General features: G+C 38.3%; 4 protein-coding genes across 4 annotated transcripts; 3 read left to right on the top strand and 1 right to left on the bottom strand.

Annotated features, from left to right (window-relative positions):
• Positions 1 to 1,114: 1,114 nt before the first annotated feature.
• bloc1s4 (biogenesis of lysosomal organelles complex-1, subunit 4, cappuccino) lies at positions 1,115 to 7,583 on the bottom strand. Its single transcript, XM_053334906.1, has 5 exons — positions 7,254 to 7,583; positions 4,870 to 4,941; positions 4,307 to 4,408; positions 2,914 to 3,048; positions 1,115 to 2,126 (listed from the first exon to the last, which is right to left on the bottom strand). Exons 1-5 carry the CDS (start codon positions 7,581 to 7,583, stop codon positions 2,028 to 2,030), a joined length of 738 nt encoding a protein of 245 aa, XP_053190881.1. The 3' UTR covers positions 1,115 to 2,027.
• A 3,153-nt stretch (positions 7,584 to 10,736) lies between these two features.
• si:dkey-266f7.9 (uncharacterized protein LOC100006223 homolog) lies at positions 10,737 to 12,799 on the top strand. Its single transcript, XM_053334083.1, has 3 exons — positions 10,737 to 10,774; positions 11,190 to 11,760; positions 12,428 to 12,799. Exons 1-3 carry the CDS (start codon positions 10,737 to 10,739, stop codon positions 12,797 to 12,799), a joined length of 981 nt encoding a protein of 326 aa, XP_053190058.1.
• Positions 12,800 to 15,017: 2,218 nt separating this feature from the next.
• On the top strand, positions 15,018 to 17,138 carry LOC128374665 (transmembrane protein 272-like). Its single transcript, XM_053334909.1, has 4 exons — positions 15,018 to 15,205; positions 15,315 to 15,365; positions 15,484 to 15,675; positions 16,416 to 17,138. The coding sequence occupies exons 1-4, from the start codon at positions 15,118 to 15,120 to the stop codon at positions 16,676 to 16,678; spliced, it is 594 nt and encodes a 197-aa protein (XP_053190884.1). The 5' UTR covers positions 15,018 to 15,117; the 3' UTR covers positions 16,679 to 17,138.
• Positions 17,139 to 18,221: 1,083 nt separating this feature from the next.
• Positions 18,222 to 21,687, top strand: mrpl9 (mitochondrial ribosomal protein L9). Its single transcript, XM_053334905.1, has 7 exons — positions 18,222 to 18,445; positions 19,111 to 19,270; positions 19,422 to 19,546; positions 19,649 to 19,702; positions 20,231 to 20,332; positions 20,486 to 20,569; positions 20,895 to 21,687. The coding sequence occupies exons 1-7, from the start codon at positions 18,365 to 18,367 to the stop codon at positions 21,219 to 21,221; spliced, it is 933 nt and encodes a 310-aa protein (XP_053190880.1). The 5' UTR covers positions 18,222 to 18,364; the 3' UTR covers positions 21,222 to 21,687.
• Positions 21,688 to 21,876: the final 189 nt, after the last annotated feature.

The following is a 21,876-nucleotide window of genomic DNA, read 5'->3' as shown; positions in this document are numbered from 1 at the left end:
GATATAGAAAAAAAACAAATGTATACAACAATAAAAATAAAAACTAAATAAAACGACCCTAAAATGCAATTATAATATACATATACATACACACACACACACACACATATATATATATATATATATATACATACATACACATATATATCACATATATATATACACATATATATACATATATGATCTGGTTTCCGCATTCAAACATGTTGTTGTAATCATCATATTCATAAAATGTTCTCCTGGACCATAAAATAGTGATTGTGAATGTATTTTTTCTCTATAATATTAATCAAACATTTATTAATGGCTGATTATGAATGTGAATTAGCATAAAGACTAATCATGAGTCAGAATATGAACAGTATGTGAGGGTTAAACACTAACAGTGATTCTTGCAGCTCTATCTTTGGAACGATTAACACTTGTGGCCAATGCACTGTTTTGCCAATTGCATTTCTACTTTTGACACCTGTGAACACACTTTGAAAACCAATTCACTTACAAATCAGAGCTTGGGCACTGGCTCCCCAACCCTCACCACATCCAATATAAACTGCTGTTCCCGCCCCAACTCTCTGGGACTCACTCCTCAAATCTCTCCGTCACTGTACTGACCTAATCAAAGACTCACCTTTTTAAATCCGCTTTTAATGTTTGGTTGCTTTGATGTTTTCTTTTTTTTTCTCTGCATTGCTTTTATGGATTGTGTTTTCATTTATTCTGTATGGCTTTATTGTTTTGAGTTGTCTTTGATTCTGTAAAGCGTCTTTGAGTCCTGTTAAAAGCGCTTATTTGTACTGATAGTTTTTTTAATGTTCAGAATACATATCCATACTTTACACATAAGGAAAGCTGTGTGTATGTGTGTTTACTACATGTATGGACAAACTGCTGCCCTGCACACAGAAAAAGAAAAAGGTTTGGTGTAAGGTTTGGTGGTTAGTGTGTAGAGTTTTGCAAAATAGTTTATAGTTTCAAAGATAGTGTCTAAGCAATCAGAAAAAAACTGTAAAGAAAGTGTGTGTGTGTGTGGGGGGGGGGGGGCACTAATAATTGGACATTCAACAAAACACTTAAATCATAAATCTTTATTATTTTAAAAACGTGACCAAAATTAACCTGTAGCTGAAACATATTTCTTTCTAACTATTTTTTTGGCAAATAATGAATCGAATAATGAATCATAGCTGTGACCATTACTGATTTAAGTTGGTCTGAAGGACAAAGGCTACATTACATATCTAAGGTCCAGTTCTCTCCCAGGTTCCTCCGAGCATTGTTAAAAACTCAAATCACAGCTTCACCAAACTTCGAACAGTCTGACTTGTGAAACTAACACAACTCCTCTAAACTGTGCTTTTTTTGTTTTGTTTTTAAAAGAAGGTGCCTTCAAATATGTAGCCAGTAACATCAGGCTAGAAATTGAATATTTGGAAATGGAAGACTTGAAATGCTTAATTGGATAAGACCAATATTGCTTGGGGTGACTGATTAGACATTAGAAATACAGATTAATCCATAACAGCGTGCAGGTTTTTTACAAACACCAGTAACAGGAATGTAATTTATAAAAAAAAAAAAAAAAAAAAAGCTGGGTTGATCGTCATGTAATACATCTGAAGATCTTTACTACTCCTCCTGTTGTACCTTCTTCTCAGTGTCCTATTGGCAGGTGGGATGATTTTGTCCTTCTGACTCGTTACAAATCTAACATCTTTACAATGTTTTCTTCACAATTAGTGAAAACAAGATGGACAGAAATAACCATTTAGGCACTTTAAAAAAAATGAAATATCATTTTGCTACAGTTCAGTGCTTGTTGCTGCCAGAAGTACGACACTCAAAAAACGTCTTCACGCACTTGACTTCCAGTGACTTGTTCAGAAAGGCTACTATTGCTTTGTTGAGGCCACTGCACCGATAGATCCTCTTTGTAATGGATGGCAGTAAAAGTTGTCTCCACAGTTTCACCCAACAGGCCTCTGAGGTTAGAACCAAGTTATCTGTTACATGTTGTCGTATGTTTGTCACTGCTCGGGCTGCGATGTGAAATAATCATCTGTCCGGAATACGCTGGGGATCTCTTGACGCTGATGTGGTGTTGGTCTTCTTGGGCTGGCTGGTTTCTATGAGTGAAAAAACATAAATTTAAAAAAAAAAAAAATGACATTCAGCTTCACTGGATGTCAGCAAACAATTATTTCCTTTGTAAAGAGACTGAATAAACTACACACCCCTGAGATGTTGGTGCTATAGTGGGAAATCTAATGGCTGAATGTCTTGAACTGCAACTTTAATTTTCCGATTACCTGAAAACAAAATAATACTTACCTCAAGTGCCTGTTGAGGCATTTAATGTATTAATGTAATTCCTATATATTTACTGGGTGTGAAAAAATAGTAGAGATTGATATATTATCAGAGTAAGGATTAATTATAGTGAAGGGGTTTAACCCTCCTGTTGTCCTAGAGTCAAGGAAGGAAGGGAGGAAGAAGGAAGGAAAGGAGGGAGGAAGGAAGAAGGAAGGAAAGGAAGGCAAGAATGGGGGAAGGAAGGAAGAAGGAAGGAAAGGAGGAAGCAAAGGAGGAAGAAGGAAGGAAGGAAAGAAAGGGGGAAGGAAGGAAGGGAGGAAGAAGGAAGGAAGGAAAGGAGGAGGGAATGGAGGAATGAAGGAAAGAAGGAAGGAAGGAAAGGAGGGAGGAAGGAAGGAGGGAGGGAAGGAAAGAAGGAGTGAAAGGGAAGGAAGGACAGAAGGAAGGAAGGGTCAATTTGACCCGGGAGGACGATACGAGGGTTAAGGACAGAAGTGAAAAAACAATTAAACCCTTAATTCACTGGCCATGGTTGTTAAAATGAGAACACATGAAATTAATGCACCAAAAAAAATGACACGCATATGAAGGAGCTCTCACATTTAAGAAGCCTGGGACACTCATTGTGCGGAGCATCTTCTTGAAAGCACCCGGTAGTGTTCCTAGTTCTCCCTCTGCCTGCGTGACCTGCTCCTCCATGGCACTGACATTGGCTCCCACCATCTTTACAAAATCCTGCAAGCACAAGTCCAGTCAAGTTAAATTTATAAAGCATGAAGCAACACATTTTCCTCTTCAACCTGTGCAGAATATGACACCTTCAATCCACAGATCAACCAATAAAACTTCACACAAATATAAAACTAAAAGATTTAATAAGACCAACCAGGCATTTATTCATTGCCAAGACTGTGCCTAATGCAATCTCTGAAGGTTTTATTATTTCCACCAGGCGTAAGAGGGGAACATGTGTTTGGTTGTGTGGGTGTGTCTGCAGCTAATCTCAGATAGTACTGGACTCATAACTATGGGCTTAACAACCTCCCGTAGTTATGGTGATTCACAATTTCTAAAAAGCCTATTTTGCAACACGACTATCGCAACTTACTATCATAAAGCTTAGACTTTCATCTTTTCAGTAGTCGTCGCCATTTTATGATATGATTTATGACAAAGCAAAAAGCATTCATGGCAATCAGCTCAGTTACAACAAGGTTTACTTAATCTGTTGTTTTTGGTCCCTGCTGTGACTCAAAAACTGATATCCATAGAAAGGTTTGGTCTGATCTTGAACTGGACCTTCTTCCGATTAATTCCATACCTGATAATGTTATGATCCACTAAAGTTTGGCACGATACAAGATGAATAAATCCCTGTTTCTGTTATCGTCACAACCATGTTGACTGTTCACACCTGGCATACATCTGCAGTTGACTGAGTACACTCTTCTAGTTTGAGTTTTTAATGGTAGAAAAGAAAAAGTGAGAAGGCATGTACCGATCGACTACATTTATTATAACAAGGTCAGTTTCTCTTAGTCTTCTGTAACAAAAGAGTAAATAGAGAAAAATTACATCACTGGAAAATTTTGGTGGCAAATATTTGTCAATGTAAACAACACATGCCCTCTTAGATGAAGAATGAAAATGAAAAAAAACAACTCTATGTGAAAGTAACAGTTTTCACCAACCATCAGTTCATCAGTGTGTGAAATATTATTAGGATCTGAAAACAGGAACATGCTACACCCTAAAAACAATGTTTATTTCCTTTAACACACACAGAAAAAAGGAAATAGTCTGTCAGTGCTCTATCTATCTATCTATCTATCTATCTATCTATGTTATATAATGATTTCAGAATCCTCAATGTATTTTTCGATCTGCTTTGATCACAGGATGTTACTCACTGGCATGCATGTGCATTCAAACTGACTGATGACATAAATATTTGATATAAAACCAAATCAAAATCCCTTCATCCATCACTTACCTCTAACTTATCAATTCTTCTGTATATTTGTCTCATTTCATCCGACTTCTGTTGGATTTGAGGTAGGTTTTCATTCACTATCTGGGAGGTATCATTACGAATCTGGAGACGAAACACAAAGGGATGTAAGAGAGAAATATGCATGTAATTCAATAAACATGAGAATCTGTACAGAGCTGCAACTACTGATTATTTTCATTATCAATTTATCAGTCGATTATTTTCTCGATTAATTGATTAGCTGTTTGGTCCATACAATGTTAGAAAATCCCAAAGCCCAAGATGCAACTTAAAATGTCGTTTTGTGTCCTGACCAACAGTTCACAATCTAAAGATATTCAGTTTACTATAACAGAGAACTAAAGAAACCAGTAAATATTCACATTTGAAAAGGTGAAATCAAAGAATCTCATAATTTTCTTTTTAAAAATGACTCAAAATGATTCATCGACTATCAAAATAATTTGCTATAGTTGCAACTACTTGACTAATCGACTAATTGTTGCAGCTCTCATACCATACATTCATAATTTGTTACGGTTTCATAGCGTGACCTAACTTACCATATCCAGCATCCCAACAAACTCGTCTACTCTCGTCAGCATTTCTTCCAAGCTTTTTTCTAAGCACAGGATCTAGAAGAAAAGGTCGCAAAATGTTATACACAGAAACAGAAACACACACACACAAAGTAAAGCTACTGACCAGTCAAGCCATTTTTAATAGCACAATATTACAGATTTGCCTCAAAGGGCTTCAACAAATCAAATGAGCCAACCTAAAACTTCCACCATGCACTTCAGAGTTAGTCCCACACACCAGCTCCAGATGAAATTGAATCATATGCCTTTAAATTGTGTCAGTAAGAACCACAGGACCCAAACAGAGGGGCCTTTGTCCTCCTAGAGAGTCAACTAGCTCACTCAGCTTCTTCATAAATCGCCTGGTATCACGCACATCCAGTTAATGTCAGTCAGTCAGTCTATCACAAGTGAAAATCAATACCTACAAACACACACCAGAGCTGTTTTGAGGGTCTCTGTGGGCTCAGACCATTTATGTTTATGATATTGCATCTAATGGGTTTTATTCAGCACCTCAGATTTATAATGGGGGCTAGTGCTGTCTGTTTGAGAGCCACAAGTTCAAGCGGAGATAAGTCTGACGACAGGGCAACAGAAGACTGAATAAAAGCACTGCTTATGACTAGATATCGTCTTAGATTGTGGATATCATAATATGGCATACGCGTTGTCTTTTCCTGGTTTTAACGGCTGAATTACAGTGGATTGAACGGATCTGAACTTACCAAACTGTTCTTGCTGTTTTATTATTAGCCTTCACCCATTTAGTTATTATATGCACATTACTGATGATTATTTATCAAAAATCTCATTGTGTAAATGAGTGAAAGCACAGCACAATATCAATATGGGGACAGGACACAGACCAGAACCTATGAATTAATTGAATTTATAGAAAATGTGCTATATTGTGATATGTATCGTTATCGAGATTTGAAATGACCCATGATAACATAAGATAAGATACATCTTTATTGATCCCCTTGGGAGGAATTCAAATTGTCACAGCAGTACAGTGGAAATAAGTAGCAGCGTAAGGGTGAAAGTGTACTACAAGTAGAATTGTGGAAATAAATCTGCAATATATAAATGTGCAATATGCAGAAATTCCTGAGATTATATACAAAATGCAGATTAAAACAATCTGAGATATATACATGTGCAATGTTCCTGGGGTTTACATAGTAAGATGATACACTCATGCATACAGTGAGTGTTGTATGGTTTGAGTCTTAATCCTAATCCTAGTAATGCGGTCATTTCTCAGGTATTAAGAGAAGTGACCACATCACACATATCCTTGCTGCCCTTCACTGGTTACCTGTTGGTTTTAGAATTGATTTTAAGATTTTACTGCAGAGTTTTCAAAGCATTTAATGGTCAGTCTCCTTCCTATGTTTGTGATTTGCTAATTCTTTATGAGCCTGACCGCTGATTGAGATCTTCCAGCGCTGCGGGGCCCCACTGATGGTTCCTACATCTCAACATGTTACTAGCTGTGCCTGGAGATCTACGGCAGGCAAACCCAGTGTCATCTTTTAAATTTCTTCTTAACCCTTACATACTGTTCATACTCTGACTGACAAATATTCGCTACACCAATTCACATTCATAAATGTATTTATTTATAAAATAATCATTAAATAATCATTATTTTATGGTCCAGGAGAACATTTTATAGAATATGAATAATACAACATGTTTGAATGCTCATTTTAAAATCTAATTATGAATACAGGTCAAATTTGGACATTTGCATATAAAAAATGTGTACAAAAACAATTATGCTCTTTATTTACATTTTTGTATAATCGGGGTCACGTTATGAAAAAGTTCACCTAGAAGAAATGTGTATATGGTGTTTTTACCAGCTCTCAAATGTTAAAAATGGGTAAACTTTGACCCTGAACGGTATCATTTGTATGGTATGGCTTTTCTTAACTGTTGGTATTTATTGTGTTATTTACTCGATGTATATTGTCTATATTTTTACTTTGGATCTTTTACTTGCGTTTCAAATTTTTATTGTAAAGCACTTTGTAATTTTGCTTTTGAAAGGTGCATTAAAATTGTTATTATTATTATCATTAGTGAGTGGAGTGGGAGGCACTGGGGGGGGGGGGGGGGGGTGATTTTGGCTACATCTTATTTTGGACTTTTAAACTTGACTTTACTGACATTTAAACAGTAAACTTAAATAATGTGCAGTCAATGTCAAGAACCGCAGTTTTTTTTACTGAAACTCTTGTTAGCTAATAACAATAATAATAATAATACTACATCTGATCTGTATCGCACTCTGAGCTTATCGCAGTAATATAAATGTGAGCTACCTCGTTGATAAATCTCACAACAACACAAACCTCTTCTCCAGCTGTCGCCCTGATGTAGGCGGAGTAGCTGAGGGCGGTGTGTCTCAGCACCTCATCATCCTGCTCCGGGTCGTGCTGCTCTGCTGTCCCGGGTTCTGCTGCTTGGTGGAGGCTAGGGCTTTGGCTGGGGCTTTGTGGGATGACATTAGCCGCTGCGCCAAAGCTGGGGCTCTGCGACACGGAGCCACTGCTCAGGATGTCGCTGACCATGGACAGACTGCTGGCACTCTGCGACACGATGCCGCTGTCTCTGCTGATCTCAGCGCTGGACTCCTCCAGGGGGGACAGGAGGCCCACCCTGTCGATCCGGTGATGGTCCATGTCGCCTGATGTTTGATAGACTGCCGTGTTTTGTCTTGTCAAATGACTGGATCACGTGTGTGCTGCTGCCAACGGTGGCTCGCGAGGGTCAAATAACAACGCGTCACACAATAAAGCGATTTAAAAACATTTTGTTTTTTTGTTTTTTTACAGTTACACGTCTAATTGATACGGAAAAGTATTAGGGCCACTGAAAAAAAGGAATTTCCAAAATCTAAAAAAAAAAAGGATTTTTTTTTTTCATTGACGTTTTTCTCAGAATTCTGAGATTAAAGTCAGAATTCTGACCTTTTGTCAGAAATGAAAAGTAAATCCTACCTAAAAAATATATATTTAAAAAAAAAAAATAGGTTTTCTTTTTACTTTTACTCTTACTTTTCTTGCATTTCACACAGCACTTTGAAAAAACTTGAACAGCAACAACCCCTCCTCCCTCCTCCCTCCTATGTCCCAACCCTGCACTCCCTTCCCCTCCAAAGTTGGCCTTCTCTTCCAGCAACATAAGCTTTATGACAAAGGAAAAGGCATATGCAATCAGCTTTGCTAACAACAAAACTTGCCTAGTCTGTTGCAGAACACTTTCTGGGCTTTGCTGTGGCTCAAAAACTGATATCCATAGAAAGTTTTGGTCTCATCTGCTGATTAATTCCATATCCTCAAATGTTATGATCTACTAAAGTTAGGCATGATACAAGATGAATAAATCCCTGTTTCTGTTATCTTCACCACCATCTGGACTGTACACACTTGATGGAGATCTGCAGTTGGCTGAGTACTCTCTTCTAGTTTTATACTTTTACAGACAAAAAGTTGTCCTTCTCTTCCAGCACCAGCAAAGCCCAAAACAATTTACAGCTCCTCTTAACTAGACCACTTTAATTTGGTGTGCAGTTCTTAAACTTATATATTCTGTCTTCCTTTAAACGTATTGTTCTTCCAAGTGCCCATCGAAACATGAAGAACCCATCCTAACATCCCCATGTTTGAGGTGTTAGGATGGGAAAAATGTGTTAAATAGGTAATAGGGTGCATGTTTCCATATAGTCAAACCTTCCTGTTGGATAGGCTTACTTGATATTTTCATTGCTGGGTGTTATTGTTATTTTGTCCACCAGCAGTAATTTAATTAGAACTGTGGGCCTTCTCAAGTCACATTTTCTGCCTTTTATTATACTTGAAAGTAATTTTTTCTCAAAATAGTCTGTTAGAAATATTCTTAAAAACCATATTATATTGACTTCTTATGTCACTACTGTGCAAGTTCTCTTTATTGTTTGTTTTCTTTATATTTAACCTATTAACACTGTGCTATCTTTGGCTTTTACTCACTGATAAGATACATTGTGGGGAAACACTCAGCTGCGGTTTATGTACTACATGGAAAAACTCCACAGTACCTTTGTCACTACAAGAAACTGGATAAAATGGGTCAAATGATATTTGGGAGTGAGTGCCTGGGGGGGCACCACATATAAACATATATCTGGCCTATTCAGGCACCAGATATAAACATGATTTGACCTTTCTGGACACTTTAGGACTTACTTACATCATTACAGAGAAGTAAAAAATCAAACCCACCTTTTGGATACTTGATGTCCTCTGTCCTGGGTGTTTCTGTTATTTTTTATATCTACTGTGATTTGATTAAAACAGAAATATTTTGCATACAACAGACTATATCATATAGGTATAGGTATTATATTGACTTCTTATGTCACAAACACCAAATTGTTATTGTTTCTTTAAAAAAAAGAAGTAAGTTTACTCTGTTACTGCTGTGCTATCTTTGGCTTTTTTTCCACTGATAAGAAACACTTTGGGAAAACACTCAGCTGCTGTTGCACATAGAAAAACTCCCCAAAGCTATTTTTACAACAAGAAAGTATTTCAAATAGTCAATAGTCAATCTACTGACCAGATCTCTGCATTTTAAATGTCTTGACTTGATTTTTCCATGTGTTTCTGAACCACACTTAGTGATGAATGTGATCAGATGAATACAATTCACATACCCTAACACACACACGCACACGCACGCACACACACACACACACACACACACACACACACACACACACACACACACACCTCCAGTCCCACCCCAGTGCTCCAGCGTAGAGCTCAGCTGCTGCTCTTTGCTGTTTCCCACAATAAAATCCCGGGTCCACACACTGACTCTGTCATTTCGACTCTGACCATCCACTCCGCTCTTTCTGTCCCTCTTTCTGTCAGTCGTCCCCAGGCAACCAGACCGGACAGAGGACGAACACCTGCTGGTTTCAGGTATGAACTGGAGCTGGGAGTGAGAGCAGCACATCAACACATCAGCAGGTTTCACAGTGCAGCACTGGATGGTTTGGTTCAGTTTTAGGATTATAAAGGTTAAGCCTGCCATTGAAATGGCCTGGAGGGGTGAGCTGGGGTTGACCTTGGCCTGGACCAGGATCAAATTGTTTCCACTGGTTGTTTTTGCTTCATTTGCTGACGTGAATTTAGGAGGGGGGTCTGTTTTTTGTTTAATTTTTTAAGTGCATGTTAGCTTGCTGATGAAATAAAGTAGAGTTGAACTAAGATGACTGAACAATATTTACTGCATGTATCCCTAGAGTGACTAAAATTTAGAAAAGTTCCATTTTTATTATCTCTACCAGCAACAAGTAAGTGAGATTTACCATTTATATCCTGATTAAAATACATGAATAATAATAATAATAGTAATACATTTTACTTGAAGGCGCCTCTGTGGGCACTAGAGGACACTGTACAATTAATAAACAAAACAGTAAATAAGTAACAAAACAATAAGAAACAAAACAGATAAAAGAGAGTGTAGAACAGACAAAACAGAGTAAAGTGAGGTTCAAGTTAAATGGTGTATGCAATTCTAAATAAATGAGTTTTTATCCTCAATTTGCTTTTTCATCATTAACAAGTGAGGATGGATTGCTCGCTCTGCTCTGTTGAGTAACTTTATTGAAAATGTATTAATAGATCTATTGATTCGTTGTTGCTCTGGCTAATCGCATGATCATCATCCTGACCTGTTTGTTATCCACTTTGATTACATGTAAATAACTGTTGACCTCAGTTTGTATTTTTCTCATCTTTACTTCAGATATAATAAGAGACATCGGACAAGGGCCAGTGAAAATGAAGAGCATGTTAATGCAGTTAATGGTGCTTGTGGGGTGAGTATTAAAAACATGACTGATAACACATCATCAATTATAGGCTGAGTATAGTTTGAAAATCACATATTTATATCATCATATTTTTTTATATTGTATTAGAGATATAATTAACTCAACAGTTAATTTAAAATGTGAGTGCTTGACTTAAAAATTACTTTTTATTATTGATATTTTTGACTGCAAAGAGAGATGACTAAATATGACTTTAGTTTAATTTTAACTTTGGCAAATACAAAATATAGTTCCATACCAGGTTTTTATCATCATTTTTTAAAGTTACAGTGTTATGGGGCTTTAAGGCATCCAGTATTATGAACTATAAAATACTGGTACCTGGTAGGCAGCTGTTGTTTAAACACTGACATGATAGATGTATAACATTCCTGACTGACAGATCTGTCTTATGTTTTAGAGCCACTGGTTTAAGTTATGGTGCCACTCAGAGACCTGACTATGATGACACATCTACACCGGAGTTCCTCAACCCCTCCTGGATGGCTAAAATCCCTGATGATCAGCCGCTGTCTGAGGTCACCATGCCCGGGACCCACAACACCATGGCCCTGTACGGTGGCATCTATGCTGAGTGCCAGTCCTGGAGCCTGTCGTCCCAGCTCCGTTCCGGTGTCCGCTTCCTGGACATCCGTGTGCGTCACGTCAAGGGGAACCTCACCATCCACCATGGGGTGTCCTACCAGAGGGCTCACTTTGGCCAAGTCCTGGAGGGGGTGGTGAACTTCCTGCGCGAGTATCCAACGGAGACTGTGCTGATGCGTCTCAGGGAGGAGTTCAGTGAGACCTATGACATCTACGGTGCCGTGGTAGACTACATCCACCGCTACGCCAATTGGGACCTGCTGTGGCACAGTCGACTGGTGCCCACTATGGGAGAGGCCCGAGGGAAACTCATCATCATGCAAGAGTTTTCTGGGCCAGACTTGGGGATGCGCTATGGCTCCCTGGACATAGCTGACGACTGGAGGGTATGACAAGAAGTTATGACTCTAATCTCTAAACTCTAATCTCTAATCTCTCAAAAACAATATCAATCCATCTACTCTGAAATACATACAGAACCACACATTTTTCATTTTAATAACATTGACAAAAACACAAGAAAAACACTGCCACAGTCACATCATGACAATCAAGTTAATAAAGCCAAAGGAAGATCCACTACATCCATCACTGATTTGCACATATTGATAAATCTGTTGATATTGTAGGATATGAGTTGATTTTATCAAAAGTGGTAGCCTATTCTTAACACCTTCGTAAATTTGAGGACAGTCTTTCTTTCATTACAGTTATTTTTTGCCATATACTTGCCACTGCCATTATTAGGCTATATCTGAAGGAGCAATAACTCCAAATCATATCCATTCAAGGTGGTGACTTCATCTTTTATATATCAAAATTTTCATTTCCAGAGCAATTTCCAATATCTGAACTACAAAATGATAACGCACCCTGTATGATATTTTAAATTCAGTCAAGCAAGTACGGTTAAGAACAATGAGGCTTTCCTATAATTAATGCTCATACTGTTTATTATCATCTGCATGTAGTCTTATATCAGTCTGCCATTGTCTTTTCTGATGTAATCTGTAGGATAACTTGACCTGAAATGTTTTTTGCCACTCCCTGTAGGTTCCCACGCTTCTGCACCTGGAGCAGAAATGGCAGAGTGTGTATGACCACCTGGAGGCCGCACCAACCGGAAACAAGGACCAGATCTTTCTCACCTACAGCAGTGGAGCCGGTGTGTTCGCGTACCCCAGAGCCGTGGCTCAGCGCATCAACACACAACTGTACAACTACCTGAAGGCCAAAACAGACCTGAACCAGCGTTTTGGAATCATATGCATGGACTTCCCCTCTGCCCCTATCATTCAAATGATTATTGACTTCCAGCTAAAAGACGAGACAAAGAGAGAACGGGTTCCTCGCAAGGCAACTTTGAAACATACGATTTCTTTACTGAGAAGGAAGATGATGAAAAATCTTACTGTTAATGCCTGAGCCAAAATCAAGCATGTGTTCTTGATGTGAGTGAAGAGTAGATTGATCAATGACAGTACAATCAATGAGACATCGCTGTGAACACTAAATACAGCTTCTGCTTAGGTTCAATAGTCAACAAACATAATTTAAATTACACCTCATATAAAATTTCTCAATGTGTAATTCAATAAAAAACACTGGGAACCAAATAAATGTCACAAAAATTCAGTATGGCAAAATTTGGAGTTTTGTGATTTTTATTTATTTTATTTTTTTTTTACACATTTTACATATATACTGGACATCACCTGTCCTGTGAAAATAAAGACAGGATAAGCCGCCAAATAAATAACAACAATTAACTTTCCACCCAGGAAAATGAACATCAGTCCAACACCTGTCAGAGAGCTCCAGACACGTTTTGTGGTTCTGTATCTCTTTGCGTGTCCATAAGGAGTTACATGTGAACAGTCACGATTCATTGTTACGTGGTGGCAGTACCGCAGGGCATGAGGTTGTGTTGGCATTAAAATCCTACAGTGGCCTTTTGGGGTGTGAGGTGATGGCATGTGTGAGTGTGTAAACCTTTGCATCATAATACTACTACAACTATCACGCTACTGTTTCACTGAGATTAGCAGAAAACAGCCACATTAAGATCTTTTTTTCTACTTTGCATGGTTTCCTGTTGCTTTTAAAAATATTTTAATTTATTTTAGCTCACTTTTTCATCACTTGTATGATTTTTAAAGAGGCACATTAAGATCAGTTTACTCATCATGTATATTCTGTGATTGTGTCTGGGGGGGGGGGGGGGGGGGGGGATCCTGGTTACATCATCTGGGTTTTCTCAGCTTGGGCTCAACACTTAACAGAAAATGTGTGTTACTAACTTGGATGGAGGAGTTTGAAAGAAGTGGATGTTTGCAATGCAGGAAGGCTCTGTTAAGATGCTATCAAGCTGCAATTTTGGAAGTGAAGTTCCCAGTGTTATAGGAGCTTGACACACACTAGGGACTGAAACTCACTAAATATGGGTTTGTTGCATTGATTTTGACTGCTCCTTTATTATTTCTTTTGCAAGGCCCCAAACTTTATGGAAGTGTAATACTGAATTGCTAAAAGAGGTCACCACTTTGTTGCAGTATTATGCCATCAGACAGTTTTCATAAACACTGCTTCAAACTGAAACTCTTTGAAGCAAGCAGTGAATGGGCCATCAGGGTTACCATATCAGTTCAAAAATCATTTTTATCTACTAAACTTCAAATATAAATCAATGATTCTTCAACATCACTACAAACTGAAAAATGTCTCTTTAATAAAAATTCAAGTGCAGCAAAACAGAACTAGACTGAGCAGAGCAGAACAAAGAATCCAATAAGGATGAACTGAAAACCAGGACTTAAATAAAAAACTGAACTAATGCAACAACAAGGAACAGGTGGCAAGATTCAAGAGCAGGCAGGAAGCTGATTGGCTGGTGAAGACACAGGGAGCAGAGTAGGGATAACGAGGATAATGCAGTGCAGGTGATGAAAGGAAATGCAGAACAGACACACAGGAGGAAAACCCAGAGCAGCAGACAACACAATTCTCATCATAATAAATTCATATACATAAAACAGGCCAAGAATACAAGTAGTACAGCTTAAACACACTGACACGCCACAACTTGCAAACTCTTATCTACAATCTGATATTGATGGTGCATAGGGGCTGCAAACACAAATCACTCAAATCTACAGAAACAAATGCTGAACAAACTGTTCCTCATAATGTGTTGAAGATGAGTAATAGATAGTCCAGCCATTGAAACACCTGAATGCAAATACAAACGATGTATTGAATGAGCTGCCTGATGTATAACTTGGTGCATCAAACTAACTAGTGTAAAAGCAAACTTCAGTATCAACTCCAAAGGGCCTGCTGCCACTCAGCCCAGTTCAACAAACAGGGGAAATGTCAGAGGGCATCTGGTGCATGTGGAGCCAGACTGCATTTTCTTCACATTTCACGTAACTGCTTCTCTGACTTCAACAGAAAACATTTAAAGACACTCATTAATGTCATTATATCATTCCTTCCTCTTGCTTATAGATAGCCTTGATTGTGACACAGTTGTTGAAATGCTTCAACCGGAAATAACACAACATCCTGTCAAAACCAGGATGTTAATAAAAACTGACGCCTGATTAAGGCAGAGTCACAACAAGGTTCAACATTGACCAGTGGATCCTAGAAGACAAATAAGGCAGTAAGGTGTCTCCATTCAGAGCCGGACAGGTACAGTATAACACTCCCACTGTAGCTCCTCTTCTTACTCATGCTTTATTATGTTAACTCTTTCTTTCTTTGCTGTAGATAACACATCTCCAAAGATGGAGGGCAGGGTTCAAGGTGCCACAGCAACTTCATCACTTGGTTAGATGTCCTTTCTCCAACACATTCATGCCTAATTTCTGCCTTTCTGCATTTTATGTATCTTACTTTTATACTAAACCTCAACTTTCTGCCTCTTCCTTTCTTGTAGTTGTGGTGAATATTATATGGTGGATGGTTATGATTGCAGCCATTGGTGTGGGTAGGTTAACTTTTTTGTTTAAGTACTACAGATAACATCAATCATGTAATATTTTGTAGATTTCATAATTTTTTATCATGAAGGTGCATTACATTCATGGTGTTGTTTTGCATTGTAGGGGCCGCACATATCAATGCCTGTCCTGTGCAGCCCTTCGTCCCCATCTACCTGTCAGTGCTTGGAGCGGCCAGCATCATCTCTCTGACTCTGACCTACTCCCAGAGAATGAGTGAGAGCGGCATCATCTACATCCTGATCTCAACCTGCATGAGCTTCCTGCACATCTTCACCTTCTGCTGGATTATTGCAGGTGGGAGAAGGGCCAAGATAAATCCATTTAGACTCTACATTAAGGCCAATTTCAGATCCTTGTACGTTATTTACGTCTCATGCTACTTTGTACCTCTACTCTAATACAATTTAGACAATAATATTGCATTGGCAGTTTTATCTACAACCTATTTTACAGATTAAGATGTTATATATAAGAGCTAAACTCACCAAAAGTATGTTAAGTAGTCAAAATTAGTTCTCCTCAACCAATTACAACACTAAAATGCTACTTAGACATTGATGCATCAGTGATAAATAACATGAAAATGATATAACACTCACAGGGGGCAAATGTGAGTGCTATTTCTTTTGAGACTTCAAGTAAATTTTGTTAATAATACTTAGTCTAGCTATTTATACTTAGATACATTTTTAGTGTATAGTGTCTTCGACTTTGTGGGGGTGTTATGGTCAGATTATATTGATAGTAACCTAACAACCACCTACTGTCATCAGATTAAAATGTTGCGAAATCATGATTGGTGCGGAGAAGCATGTGATATCATCATGCATTTTAACACTTCAAACCACGTGAGAAAAACATGAATGCAGAAATGTCTCATGATACATTACAGAAACTGCTCCAATTGTTTGTTCATGCAGGATTTATAGTAAAAAGCTTGTTGATAAAAAAACATGTTCACAGGATCTTTACATTTATTTCATTGTGAAGTTCCAGCTCTAATTTACTGCTTTGTCTCTGTCTGTCCTCTTTAGGCTCTTACTGGGTTTACACTGTATATCCTCCCAACTACACACCTGGAACTCGGTACTGCCAGAAGACGACCTTTCAGTTTGCGTTTGTTCTCACCACGCTAGTGTGGGTCATTATGGCTCTGTCATTCTGCTGTGGTGGGTGCTACATTGTATTTGCCTGCTGCTGCGGCACTTTGAGTGCAAGACACAGGTTGTCACCCAACCACAATACTTTGTATGGTGCGACAGATGGGGCTCAAGGAGGTGCTGCTGGTGATGTGTGAAAGGTTTTGACAAGAGTGAAATGTTTTAAAAGGGATTATACTGATTCTAATCTGCTCCTCCTGCTGAAGATTAGTTTTTGGGTTTGTTTTTTTTTTTTGTTTTAAAGTAGCCTAGGTGTAAAAGCTTAAAGCAGTTGCAGGAAAAGGATCTAAACAGCAGTTCTTTCTCTACAATCTCAATGCAAATGCTTGAGGAGAGCTTCACTTTTTTTTACAAGTTTCTTTTTTGTTACAACACTTGAAGTGACATCTTGTGGTAGCACCTCTTGGCTTAGTTTACCAATTGTAACTGAGGGTAGACCAGTGTAGTACAATTTACAACACTTTTACTCAATAGGACTGCACATCTCACACTTCCTGAATGTTGACACCAAAACCAATCAGTTAACAGTCAAGCCAAATGAAGATAAGGTGTTGAAGATAATTTAGATGCAATCAATATTGACTCAGAACTGAGATGTAGGATACATTGTAAATTGCTACAGTTTACACTCGTAATGATGATACAGGTTGATGGTCTACCTGCTGGGCATTGCTGCCTGACGCACCTCCTCCGGTGCCTTTTATGCAGCTCAACACCTTTGAGGGCCTAAGTGGGTCATCAGCTGGGGACCACCAGTCATGGATGTTTCGCTCCTTTAACCCCAGTACATCTCCTGGTGGTGGAGCAATGGCAGGGATCTCTCCCTGCCACCCCCTGCTGATATATTCTACTCTGTTGTGTGTGTCTGCTGTTGTATTGTCGAGGAATAATGTTGAATGTTTGCTTTATTTAAGATGTTGCACTAAAAAATGAATTGTGCATTGTTGCTTGAACATAAATGTTGATAATTGCTTGCATAATTTGATTATGTATAGGGAAACTATATATTCTGTTAGTTTAATGTTTTCAATTAATTGTTGTGTTGCCAGTGCTGACTGACAATGAGATAAACATGATTTTGGCTTGATATAAGGACTTGAATAAATGCTCATTGTATGATTCATTTAACATTCGTATAGGACACACATTTGTTACACCTGCTGTAGCACCATCTTGTTAAGTGTTTAATGTTGAGATGATAAATAATACATTTCTTATTATGTTTAGTCTAGTGTATGCAGCAACATTTACATAGGCTATATTTTATATTTTTGTCAGTTTTAATCTTGAACCCCGAAGGACTGCTGCAGCATTAGCTCACGCGTATTCTTATAATTAACAAAAAATAAAATGAATTGACCAAAAGCAAAACAGAAGCAGAAGATAATGAAGTTGTCTTTTATTGTAACAACGACCTTAATAAACTTTGATGAATTACCTCTACAATGATGCGAAGTACTTATCAAAGGGACAGTTTATTAGACAATATTAAATAGATAGATAGATAGATAGATAGATAGATAGATAGATAGATAGATAGATAGATAGATAGATGCTATATGATATTATAAATAAATTATATTATAGAATATAAAATTCTATACATTTTCATTCAGGCTTTAGTCCGGGACTACTATTTCAGACAGTGACGTCACACAGCCGTCGTCGGACCCCGCCGTGACTGGAGCATGTAAGCTTTGACTTTAGATGCTGCAGTCAGGGTGATTTTTGGGGATAAATTGAGGGTTTCAGAGGCCATTTGAAGCTCTTTCTGGTGACTTTTCTTGTGAAGCGGACGTTTTGAGGCGCTGAGCGGAGTCAACATGTGGAGCTCAGCCCGTCGTGTCCTTCAGGAGCTACTCAGCCAGCCTGCTGTCAGGAGCTTCTCTGTCACTCCTGCTCAGGTCAGTGAGCCTTTTCACTTCATATTAATAATAATAATAACATAAACGTATCCTGACGCTAAATACTTCATATAGCTGCAGTTCAGGATGAGCATCTACTAAACGTTTTAAACACCTGTCACAACATCAACAGACTGTTTCTGTCTCTAGAAAAATGACTTTGGAAAAAAGATGATTTAGTTAATGCAATTTTTACTTGCACTAGTTTGTAACTTTCCTTTTTTTCATTATGTTTGATTAATTTGCATTCAGATAATAATAATAATATATTCATTTCGTATAGCACCTTTCACAGAAATAAAACTTGTAAAGTACTTCACAGAATACAAAAACACCATGCTAAAAACAAACATTACAAAACAAAAGCAATGAAAAAATACAATAAGTGAGGCAGAAGCAAAGAAAAGTCATAAAAACTAAATTAAAAACATAAAAGACTAATATATACACACACACACAAGCTGAAACTTTTGAATAAAACACAACTCTTAATAATCTTTGAGAAAAACTTTCTTAGCATCTAAAAATCTACTTTATTTTGCACCTGTCTTTGCTGTAAGATATCAGTAAATGAACAGTAAGTGGTCACTATGGGGGGAAAATATATAGAGGTCAGTCTAAGCAAACATACTGATCTACCTCATTACATCCTCATGTTTCCACAGAACACAGTTATTGTGGAGCGCTGGTGGCAGGTCCCCTTGTCTAAAGTAGGCAGCCCGCCGAGGCTTCACCCTCGCAGACACAGAATCTACAAGCTGGTTGAAAACACCAGCCATGCTTCCAAGGAGAAGATGGAGCTCATCCTAACCCAGACTGTCCCAAGTGAGTGTGTCCAGCTCTCATGATAGATCAATTAGACCTCAGATTCATGATTTTTGAGGTGTCACACAGTGTTAAAAAATATCTAAAGCTCTCCTTTACACCAATGAATCTCTTTACATTTATAAAAAAGATTGTTTGTCTGTTCTGACAGAGCTCGGAGGGCGAGGAGATACAGTGTTTGTCACAAAGGCTGTTGGCAGAAATAAGCTGCTGGCTCAAGGCCTCGCTGTGTATCCATCACCAGAAAACAAACAGATGTTTGCTGAGGAGTTAAGAGTGTGTATTACACTTGAACACTTTCATTTATTTCCCTTAACATATTCAGTAGTAGTGTCTCAGTTATTGATCCACTGATCATTGTCATCTTTTTACTCACAGCTTTTGCGTGAGGGGAGGCCAGAGGACAGAATCCAAACCCGCACTGGACAACTGGTAAGTCTTCTGCTGCATTCAAGTGCTCCTCTGCTCATCCCGTTCCCTGAGTTGGGGTTATTCTTTCGACTTTGGTTTGTTCTTGAGATTTTAAGTCGTAATGTTGAAACAACATGGATGCTACAAAGCAGTGTCGTATTTTGTACCAGACTTGTTGCTGCACCAGTACACCAGTCACCAAAACCACTATATTGCTTTAATTGACGTGTTATCAAGGCTGACGCTAATTAAAACATTTTCTAACTAGTCTAGGTAACTTGGACAGCAACTAATAGTTACAACATTATACCACATTAAAAGTTACATGTTTGTTATCAACTTTTTCCAATTTTCACTGACTTTGAGTTGTTTTTCCGACTTGAGGGGGCGTTCATGTGAATTTTCCCAATCAGGAACTAATTTTTCAATTATTCCGACACCACACGAATGTCACGTTCATCCACTGACGATATTGGAAAGCATTACCTTTTTTAAGTCTTAAAAACGGCTGTCAGCGGTTTTTAACAAAGGTTTCCTGGTGTTTTACAGACAGTCGCATTCATTAAACGTTCTGAGTTGAAGATCAACAAAATGCCATCTGATGAATTCAAGCTCACTAAAGAAGTTGTCTGCAGACAGCTTCTCAAGAAGGTACGGTCGCTTTTGGTTCAGTGTTATGTTTATTATCTTCCTTATATTTGCTAAATTAGATTAAATCATTAAATCAAAACACTGAAAATTGTCAACATTAAGGTAATTGTTTAATTGGCTTCAATGTGATTTTTTTTTTTTTTTTTCCCTTAGTGGGGTCTTGTTGTGCCACTTCATGCATTGAAACTTCCATTTGAGCCTATCACAGACCTGGGTGACTACTGGTGTGAAATTACGGTAAGATAACTTGAACTCATAATTTTTTTTTCAGAGTATCACATATAATTTTACTCTCAAGTACAACACAGATGCTTCCGTTGTTGTTTGAAGAAAATTGATTCTGACCCATTAGCACAACTAGGTCTTATTACATATGACTGCTGTATGTTGAAAACTAAACTCATGATGATGATAATCATAAAGAACTCTAGAGAACCTTTACATGTCACATTTGACTTAAGTTAATCTATTGTCCTTCTTGTTTTTTCCTGTTCATTTTAACTGTTTTACATTAATGTCAAAAGTTTGTCTGTTGTTGGCTAATTTCCATGTTATCTTATAGGTTAATGGAGTGGACACGGTTCGCGTCCCCATGTCACTGGTGCCATATGAAGACCCCTCCGCAAGTCATCAGCGGCTGTTGAAGGCACAAAGTCGGCAGCAGGCAGCCGCAGATGTTTCAGAAGCTGCTAATGAGGACGAAGCTGTTGTGAAGGCAGTTTCTGAGGTGGCAGCAGAAGCTGAGGCTGATAAAGACTCTGTGAGTCAAGTTAGTGAAGCTTCAGCCCCAACAGGAGCTGCTGATGCCGAGCAAGCGGCAGCAGCAGCAACGACAAAGACGAGTCCAGAGGCAACAGCACCACCAAGTGACAGCCCAAAGAGAGATTAAGGACTGAAAATGAAGATGTCTGAAGAAGAACAGCAGATTGTATTTACCTACAATACACATTTCAACGCTTTGTTTTTTTAATTATGTTTTGTCAATCGAACACAATCTCTGTCCAGTCACTTTGTGATCAGTGTCTTTCTAGTGGACATGGCCCATACAATAATGTAGCTAGCCACAAGAAAACATTAAAACTGAGGTTGAATCCAATACTGTAAATGTGCAGTGTTTTAGTACTGTGGAAAATAAAAGGTTATGTTGCTCAGTGGGTTGACCTCCTGTTAATGTAAGCTGTGTGAGGCAGCAAGTTGGACCTCGTAGTGGTTTTACATCAAAACATCCAAGGATGTGTTATGTTGAACTGTTGATATCCCACATACAAACTATATTATGACAGAATTTCCCAAAAAAGTGGATCAGGAAGAAATAGTTAAGCTGACGTTTAGCCACTTAAAAGGTGCAGTGTGTAGAATTTAGTGGCATCTAGTGATGAGATTGCAGATTGCCTCCCCATCTCCTTCCTGTTCATGCATGTAGGAGAACCTAGGGTGACTGCAAAGCTCATAAAAAATGCAAGACTGCAGTAGAATCATGTCCGTGCAACATGGAGGCTCTGTGGAGGACCCTCTCCCTATGTAGATATAAAGGCCTCATTGTA

Source organism: Scomber japonicus, chromosome 15 (genome assembly GCF_027409825.1).
Source record: "Scomber japonicus isolate fScoJap1 chromosome 15, fScoJap1.pri, whole genome shotgun sequence".
NCBI lineage: Eukaryota > Metazoa > Chordata > Actinopteri > Scombriformes > Scombridae > Scomber > Scomber japonicus.
The sequence above is the reverse complement of the archived record's forward strand: the minus strand, read 5'-3'. Positions and strand labels throughout refer to the sequence as shown.